This window comes from Lycium barbarum, chromosome 8, assembly GCF_019175385.1.
Source record: "Lycium barbarum isolate Lr01 chromosome 8, ASM1917538v2, whole genome shotgun sequence".
In the NCBI taxonomy this organism is placed as follows: Eukaryota; Viridiplantae; Streptophyta; class Magnoliopsida; order Solanales; family Solanaceae; genus Lycium; species Lycium barbarum.
The window spans coordinates 13,073,507-13,083,503 of record NC_083344.1 but is presented as its reverse complement, the minus strand read 5'-3'; the positions used below and the strand labels follow the sequence as shown (position 1 = coordinate 13,083,503).

Genomic DNA, 9,997 nt, shown 5'->3' with positions numbered 1-9,997 from the left:
TTTTACCCAAAAGTCAACTATTGGTCAAACATTTTTTAGTTAAAGGCTTAAATTTTCAAAAGTCACACTAAAATTCACCCTATGATATCGGGAACCGTGCCATCTATCCCCGCAGGTCAAAATCATACTCATAGGGCTCGAGAAAAGGTCAACGGGGTAAATGGGTCATAAACTCTATAACGACCGAATGGATCGTTACATCAGCAACCAATTAAACAATCATTCATCCTCGAATGAAGAAAGAGAGTATGAAGGCTAACGGTAACCAAGGAATCATTATTGTAACAACACGGAAGCCTCCATGGCACAAATATGCCAAAATCACTGCCCGCTCACCGTGTCAGTCAACACCTCCTCTAACTTAATTAAAAGACCCAATTTCCATATTACCATACTCGAAATGCACTCACAACTGATCCCTGAATAAAAGAGCCACTTTTACCGAAATTCTCTAATTCAACATAACCATACCTCAGCGATCAATAGGTCCCACAAACATTCATCAAAACAGTACAAACCTTTAGACATAAACGCAATCATAGCCCACTCTAAACCGGTAAATACTCTGATTCCGCTAACCTTTCCTTCATCCTCCTCAAGTCGTTCTTCGCACAACGATCTCTTAAAAACACATAAACATAAGCCAGAAAGCATGACTTACTCTAGCCAGAAAAGAATTCTTGCCTTATCTGAGCAACTCTAAGCAATTCCATCAAACTGATCTTACTCGTATCCGACCTTGCTAGTTCTAAGTCTTTTTAGACTTTCACTGGGTACCTTGCCACATCATTACCAAGCACCGATGTAAACCATCACCTCTGTCTGAGTAGTTACTCTCGGTAAAATATCATCAAGTCCACCTGGAAACCCTAAATAAGCTCGTTAAACCTGTCATACCTCAAATCTAATCTGAAACTCACCGAATCCGAGAAGGTGATTCACTAGGAACCCATAAGTCCTTCTGGAGATATGATGCAGTCCTACCAAGTTCTTACCAAACAATACTGACCCGGAATCAATGCACAACCCCTGAATACCACCAATAGCCACTCGAACTGACTCTAATATCCCGAAAACAATCACAATCTTACCACGCATCTGTGGCGGCCAATTTTAATCCTTTCCTTACGCATAATACATCATGTTTGTCACTCTTGACTTCAAAAGCTGAATCATATTCGAGTTGTCAATTAGGTACCAAAGAACCATACCTTATGAATGCAACCTTAGAGTTTATCAACCTTTACCCGATACTAAAATTCGACAAAGCCCCAAACTTTTCAACACAAAGACATATAGCCCCATATAATAAACCTTTAACGATCAAATCTCCCATTGTAATACCTCAATATGCCCATAACATTTCCAAAAACATCAAATCCCACAACCTCTTGCCCCATCCTAGCACAAGTTTTTCTGAGTCCTTAATGTCCAACATTATTCCCCTAAGATATCCAGTCATTATTACTCATAACACAAAACACTTACCACGAATACGGTCCCATCTCGAGAATATAACTATAGCCCCACATAATAGAAATTTCCACAAATCCTTTCTCTTAAAACCATACTAACTCATCCACTGGAGAGTGTTATGAAACTATCTAATGGTGTACCACACAAGCCACTTCCCGTAAACCTTAACATGTCGGTTACCTGAAATTCTTTTCTCACTAGTCGTTGATCACTAAACTTCGTCATATCACTTAGTCTTCTTCTTTTGTATACTTCCTTCTTAGGCTTACTTAACGAAAATACCCCCACCTGAATTATGCAAGACAACAATACCACAATCTATATAGACCCAAGTAATTCCGAAGACACACCATAGTTTTACCGATACTCGATCAACTATACCTTTTTTATTCCTCAATTTCCCAATTCCAATCAAATCACAATCATCGTCACCGCAACCATTTCTTGAACTTATTCAATAGAATACCGTATAATCATAAGTCTTGTAACTAACCGAGCCAATCCTGGAGACAATAGTACGCCACACACTATACACATTAGGGTTCCCTTACTCATTCAACTCTAACTGAATACTCTTTAATCTAGCGTACAATACACAGTCCTACTAATGTCCCCACGTATCTCTACCAAGGTGCCTTGCTCAAATTCCCTTAACTCAATTTCTGAAATGTTCTCCATAACTCGAATCTATTCAAACCTCATTACTGATTTACCACTTCGAACGTCCCAATTGCCGAACCAGAACACCTCTAACCCCTCACGCGATTATCCCGTTCCATTCGATCAACTCAATCGGGTAGCACACCAGTAGGAGCAGAAACCAGTTGAAACTTACGAACAGCTACAAGGCTCTCAACCTTAATCTAATATTAGATGCAACACCCGATAGCTCTGAGTAATAAAACTTCGTACTCATCCAACACTAGAGTCAATCTTGCTAGTCAACCACTGGCCCACGGCATAACCAAACATACCAACTCAATACTGACCCTTATGTCTATTCTATCAAGTATGACCGCAACATAACTCTCACATTAACTAGCTCTTGATTCCACGATATCTTTATCGTTCTTCTAACACGAAGACTCGGCGAACACACCCTTACTGAAATACCAGGACCACAACTGCCAAATATCTTAAGTCTTCACTCGTCACAAGTAACCTTGCCTTCAGATCTAGAACCGATAACCACTTCCCTGGAAGAACTCACCAACCACTACCATATAGTCACATGGAAGCCCAACTCAATTTTTTTCACGGCCGAATACGGAATCCACTGTCGTACACATTGCAACCTTATCCGGACAAACACGGCAGATACCGATTTTTCCCTATCCTAATAACGGATTAACCTATTCAAGTCCTCTTCCTTATGCCTCTGCCCCATCAAAACAAAAAGTAATGATATCAAAATACCCTAAGAAATCTTATTTCACTATACAATTTCAACCAAAGTGGTCCTTTAGGTCCTTGTTCTCAACTGCTTTTCTTTGTTACACATGGTCACTGTACTTTTGCCGAATCGCTGATCCTTACTGAACTTACACTTGTCCCCTCATAGCGACATCTAATACACTGCCATTGATGAATCGTTGACCTACCATAGGTACGCCCATGCCACATGATAAGTCATGGATTTTAGGCTTTTTACATCCACTACTTACACTTTTTTTGAGTCTTTTCAAGTATTTTTCTGTATTTCTATTAGGTTGTTGTGTGTTTTCAGGTTTTTTGAGTCAAGGGCACAAAAGGGAAAAAAGGCAGAAAAAGAAGAAAAAATATTGAATATGTGATCAGTATGGGGCACTGCAAGTGCGAGTTGCAGCCGCATACCAAGGACAGAGAAGTTCTCAAAATGCAGCATTATGCGTTGTGTATGTAGTACCGCAAACTCTGTGATGCGGTCTCATACTCCATCTCAGAACAACCATGTGTTGTGTATGCGGTACCATAAACTCTATGATGCGGTCGAATACTCCACCTCAGAACAACCACAGATTGGAGCAAAATGCTCAAGGTTGCGAAGAATATGCGACACCGCAAGGTCAACTTGCGGCCGCATGACGAAGTTCCACGAAAGAGGATATGGCCAGTATGTGGTCGCATACTCCTATTGCGACCACATACTATGTCCGCATCTTGTCATTTAATGCCAAACGTGTACTTTTTGTATCCCTTCTATAAATAGTAGTCCTAGGTTTTTGTGAACAGACATTGAATATTCCTTACACATACTTTATTTTGTCTTTTAGCATAGAGAGCATTGAATATTAGTTGTTGGGATTAAAAAGAAGATTTTTTCACTTTTTGTCAGCTTCTTCCATCAATCATTGTAAGCTTTATGAATATTCTTTTTACTCTTGTTTTATATTTTATGAAGATGAGTAGCTAAACCATTTAGCTAAGGTTGTGGGACCAAATGTGTTAGTTATGTTATTGAGTTTCATATTCATACTCTATTTTATGTGTTAAAGACGTTTTCTATTAACTCTTCAAGCTTCATTGTCTTTTAATGGTTGCAAGCATTATTTGTGCCTATTTACTTACACTTTGCTTGGAAAAGGAAGTGTAAGTTAGGAAAAGACTTAATAGCAATAATTTGGGGTTTTACACCCATCTAATAGCTTGAACTAGGAATAGGAAAGCTAGTTGAGACTAAATGGGTGTTCTCATGTGCAACATTCTAAGGCTTGGAAAAGCTTAGTGATGAAATTTATTAATTTGGTTGGAAGACTTTTAGCAAGAATTTAGTAACCCATGGTCTATTACATCTACGCATATAAATAAGTTGATTTGATACCCAAGCGCATTACTTTCCATTGGAACCACAACCTTGTCCCTTTTACCAATAGTTATATTTCATAACAACAAATCTTAGAAGTAATGACAATAATCGCTTACTCCTAATATTAAAGGTGTAATTTGGGCGTATCACCATGCACACCATCACAAAGCCTTGATGAAGTTGAAACTTTACCCAAAACAAATCATATCATCGAACAAATCATTCTTGTCAAACTAAGAATGCACTTTTGCCCCTTCCGAGCAACCCAACGCTGAAAATACGGAGATCATTCGACCCTTTGTAACATCCTTCTCATTTCTCAAGAAACTCCCAAAATAAACTAGTCTTAACAACAATGCCACTCAACTGAATCCTCAAGCCATAACTAGAAACTGAATTTGGTCACGCGTCCGAATCAGGATGACACATCTCGTACCATACCAAGCCACGTCATAACAAAACCGTTCGTATAAGAATTTAAGCACGAGTTTCCAATTTTCGTGGATGATTAAGATAAAGACGTTCAGATACCAATTGGAATTTACTAGATACCAATTTGAATGAAGAAGCACGAAGGAAAGAAAGAATTGAAAGCTTCCTAAATGTCTCATAGCCTCTCGCAGATAAGTACGAAGCTCATCGTATTGATCCGCAAGACTCGACATGCTCTTGTTCTTATAGACCGGGTAATCTAGGGCCCTAATACCAACTTGTCACGATCCAATTTTGCTAAGTCGCATGGGCACCTGCCATTTCCTACCTCAGTAGACGAACGCTGTACTAAATCATCAATGTAAACCACAATAAAGTAAATACAGCAAAATAAGTAGAAGCCTGAAATCATAATTAATCATAAGTGGGGAATATAAATAGAATCCCCAAGGAACTGGTCTGACCCGTACAAGAGCAACAAAGTAATGCCTAGAATATACAAGTCTCAACTATTAAATACATCTGTCTGAATGGAAGAAAATAAAGACAGGAATAGAGGAGTCTTCGGGCAGCGACTCGTCAGATGCTCACCCTCGATACTCATAAGTCAGGCCTCGAAAATCAGTCTCGGAAGGAGAAGCGGAACCTGTCTCAAACTCTACACCACGAAAAAGTGTGTAGGAAGATAACATCAGTACAAAAAACACATACTGAGTAGGCATCATAGGCCGACAACAGTTAGTTAACATATATAAAGAAAGAGATTGAAAAGACATGTTACAATTAGGTATACACACCACACAGTCCAAGAATAACAACTCAAGTACATAAGGATCAATAACCGAATCTATCCTGTGGTGATGGACCTAAACACAAGTGTTGCCAAGTTTTTCCACAATTCCACAGAATAACCATAGACACTAGCACAACCAACAATGTCACTATGGATCCTCAAGTTTCAACTGAGGAGAAAGTCTCTACTCCTCGAATCCAATCAATTTTCGAACATATATCAATCAGGCACACGACAAACTCATATCAGTAACCAACCAGAAGTCAATAATCACGAGCATCGTACGGTACAATAAATAACCACTACCAGAAATCACATGTATGAGTGAAAAAAATATGAATGCAATGCAATGATACACACACGCTTCGGGCGGACGATGTCTACGCTCTGATAGTCATGACCCATGGAAGACCAGCGAAGTCCATGTACCTACTGCAGCACACAGCCCGATCCAAGTCAGTGTTGCAGAATGTGCAACCCGATCCCAGTCAGTGTTGCGGTACTGCAACCCGGTCCAATACACACACACACACACACATAAGGCATGAATAACAACGTAACAAGAGATACAGAACATAACATTAGATAAAGAGATAACCTGCACATCTGAATGCCTTTTGAAAGAAAGGGACTAGCCTTAACATACTCAGTACTTTATTCGTACAGACGTCCCTTCTTGTTGACGCTGCGCTCATGCCCACAGGTTGGCAGGAAGACTGATTAGACCCGTAGGTGTTTTATCAGTGGATTCTCAGGAGCACTCCACTTACCTCGGAGCTGCAGTCTATTTGGTATTAGTCCTTATGATCATTTGTATTCTATGTAGAGGCTTGTAGACGTGTATGTACAGTTAGACGTTTTATAGCTCCACCGGTTCATATTATTGTATAATATATTAATAGCCTTGTCGGCTGGTGATGATGGGCATAATTGTTGATAATTACATAGAGATGCACCGTTATGTTGTAGTATATGTCCCTACAGGTTATGACAAGCATGAGCTACCTTTGGGGTCCACCCAAAAATGATTATGAGACATATGCTTGGAGGTACTCGGTAGGTTAGCTCTGGGTGCCCGTCATGGCCCTCTGGTTGGGTCGTGACATAGTGGTATCATATATATATATATATATATATATATATATATATATGTGTGTGTGTGTGTGTGTGTGTGTGTGTGTGTGTGTGTGTGTGTTGCGGCGCGCAACGCGATCTAAATATAAGAGTATGAATGCATGCATAATATCAAAGCCAACAACAGTATATCAATGATAACCATGCCACACCTGGACATATATCCCAATTTCAATTCCTTCCTTTTCACAAGTCAATAACCTCTAACTGAGAGATACGGGTTCACAATCATGAATAAGTCACTAAGTATTCATACTAGGGTATCATGAAAGATGAGATTGAGCGCAATGCATAATATCAATGAATAATGACAACAAATCAAATCAATCGCGCCACACATGGACACATATCTCAATCACAATATCAATATCATAACTTTACTTTCCTTTCCTTTCCTTTCCAACAACCTCAACGATGATAAATACACTCTCCAAATCATAATACAATCCCTAAGCATCAACTCTAGAATCAATCACGTGGCGACAAGCCAACAAATCACAATAAGGCAACAACTCAATAGAACACAATAAGGCGACAAGCCATAGTCAACAACAATACCAACCTAAGAATCCATCCCAACTTCATACCCGAAGACGTAACATGTTGTCTCCGACAATCACTAACTCTACATATGTTTTTCTAACTGAAGTCTAACCATAAGGTAAGCCGTAACCTACCTGGAATGCCGAATAAGAGCCACGAACAACCACACCTTTACCTTGCCCTTTCGTAGCTCCTCCAAATACTCAATGTCTAGTTATAAACGTAATCTAGATTAGAAACCATGAAGAACAATACCCATATTACTAAGCTTCTAAATTAGGTCAAATCCAATCTATGAAAGTTGGGGAAATAGGCCCACAAAGGTAAAATGGGAAATTTTAAGGTGGAATATGCAATTCAAATCTAGATGATCAAAACCCACTAATCAATTGTTATATTAACTCAAGATTAAACTAAATTCTGATTTTACGTGAAACCCCCAAATTTGGGTATGAACCCTAACTTTTCAATATATAAATTGACCTCTAATAATGGAAGATATAAGCTTAACAACAATGAGTATATCAGGTTCTAGGGTTATACTAACCAATTTCATCAACAATTTCTACTTAGGAAGTCTAAAACCCATTTTAAGAATTTCTCATAAAAATCCACTTTTCCTCTTTGATTCTAGCATGGATTAATGATTAAGAAGTGAAAGTAATGAATTCTAAGGCCAAGGATCTTATCCCTATGAAGAATATGATCAAATGCTCTGAAAATCGCCCTAAAATGCTTAAGAAAATGATGTAATGAAGTGATAAGTGTTTAGGGGATTTAACTTAAGAAGTAGAGAAAAATCTGCCCGTTAACGGCTAAGGCGGTCATAGGGATGGCTGCAGCGCAGAATAGCTACGGCGGTCAGGCAACGACTACAGCGCATAACGGCTACAGCGCACAACGACTACGGCGGTCAGGGAACGGCTACAGCGCACACCATACACCAAAATAATATCGATTTTTGACCAATCTCAACCCGAAATTTGACTATCACCCGAGGCCCCACAGATACAAAACAAACATGCAAACACACATAAAAATGCACTAAGAACTCACCTGCGGCCTCTGAATTCCCAACGGAGGTCTATTTGACCAAGTCAACCCCCAATGACCTAAAGCTAACTTTCCAACCGAAGTCCAAAAATGCTCCCAATTATCTTGGGAACTGACCCGAGCATCCCATCAAGTGATAAACGATCATCCGGACCTCTTGGAATCGACGAATTTTCGAAAAAGGCCTATTTATCCAAAAGTCAACTATTGGTCAAACGCTTTTCATTTAAAGTCTCTAATTTTCAAAAGTCACACTAAAATTTGCCTCATGACCTCAGGAACCGTGCCACCACCCATCCTCGTTGGTTAAAATCGCACCCATAAGGCTCAGAGAAAAGTCAACAGGGGTAAATTGTTTGGTCATTATAGCTTGCTCCATCATAACATTGTCTACCTATATGAGATGGGTTTGAAGAATATTGAGCAAGTAAACCAACAATTTCATTTCCTAAGGACAACGGACTAGTATCACGAACATGAATGATACCAATAAACCGTTCCATTACACTCTCCCTTCTATCAACATACCTCAAAAGAATAGTCATTTACTCCTTACATGACACGTCACGAGATTCATCAACTAATATGGAAAAGTAATCATCATCAATGATATACTTAACTGTTTCCATCTTACATGCAGTGATAATATCCCTTTAAATGTATGGAGAAGTTAACTGATTATTCTTTGGAGCTTTATCGTTTAGTATACCATCTAAGAAGTTCAATATAGTTACCTTTATTAAAAGATGATTCGTCTTCACGATGCCCCCGAAATGATAATCCTTGGTTCAAACGATATCTTATCACATCAATTGCAGATTCTAAATGAGTTTGGTATTCTAACTTTTGTTGATCAGATTGTTTAGCAAGTACACTTTGAATGGATTGTTTTTGTCTCATCAAATCTTTAGCATTTCTTCTTGACTGATTATGAGCACTGTTTGGTCCACCGATATGCTCGTTAAAACTTTTCTTCTTATTCCAACATGTAAAACCTATACTTGAAAATACCTCTCCTCCACCTTGATTGATGTTTTCATCTTGAGACAAATAGCAGTAGAAGCAAAAAAGTCGCATCTTTTGTTACACAATATTCCAACCAATCATACTTATCAAACCATTTAGAATTAAAACGACACAATTTACCATACATATATCTCTTAGGAAACATGTGCTTTCGAGGTTGGAAGGGACCTTGATGAATACATGATCTCCTTGTTGCATCATGGTCATTTGGATGATACTTTCGAATAGCTAATCTTTCCCCAGGATCTTTCGGTAAGGAATTTAGATCAATTCCTTCATTTTGTCGATGTTGTTCGGACTCATTAGTCCTTTCTCCCAAGTCAGTTGAATCTGGAGTTGTTGAACTTGGCTTTGGATGCTTGGAAGAAACTTTATGATAATATCGCTCCATTGAAATTTAGGCTGATGTGATGTAATCTGCACAATTAGTAATTAAGGATCAAATATTTATCTAGAGATAGATTGATAGAATTACCTTCTTTTTGGTTATAACTTATAAGACATAAAAGTTTGGAAGCATTTTTCCCTTTGACAATCAGGACTTTTTCTCATTTTTAATTCTAAAATTCGATAGAATTCGCATACTATACATAAATAGGATATAACTATTGATTAGTTCGGTAACTATAATATATAATTGCATTAAATATTGTGTAATGGATGGCTTCAGAAAATAAAATCAAATTATGTTCTCAAATTAAAATTTTAATTGTCTCGATATTAGCAAGACGTAAAATAAAAAATTCATGTCCATA

The 9,997-nt window shown here is 38.4% G+C and overlaps 1 protein-coding gene across 1 annotated transcript in view; it reads right to left on the bottom strand.

Moving 5' to 3' along the window:
* Nucleotides 1-9,633, bottom strand: part of LOC132607694 (uncharacterized) — a 12,835-nt gene extending 3,202 nt beyond the window's left edge. Inside the window, exons 1-5 of the mRNA XM_060321779.1 lie at nt 9,411-9,633; nt 8,951-9,256; nt 2,590-2,672; nt 1,657-1,764; nt 472-621 (exon numbers count right to left, since the gene is read on the bottom strand). Coding sequence (XP_060177762.1) covers nt 472-621; nt 1,657-1,764; nt 2,590-2,672; nt 8,951-9,256; nt 9,411-9,633 — 870 coding nt within the window. The remainder of the gene's footprint in view (nt 1-471; nt 622-1,656; nt 1,765-2,589; nt 2,673-8,950; nt 9,257-9,410) is intronic.
* Between the last annotated feature and the right edge of the window lie 364 nt (nt 9,634-9,997).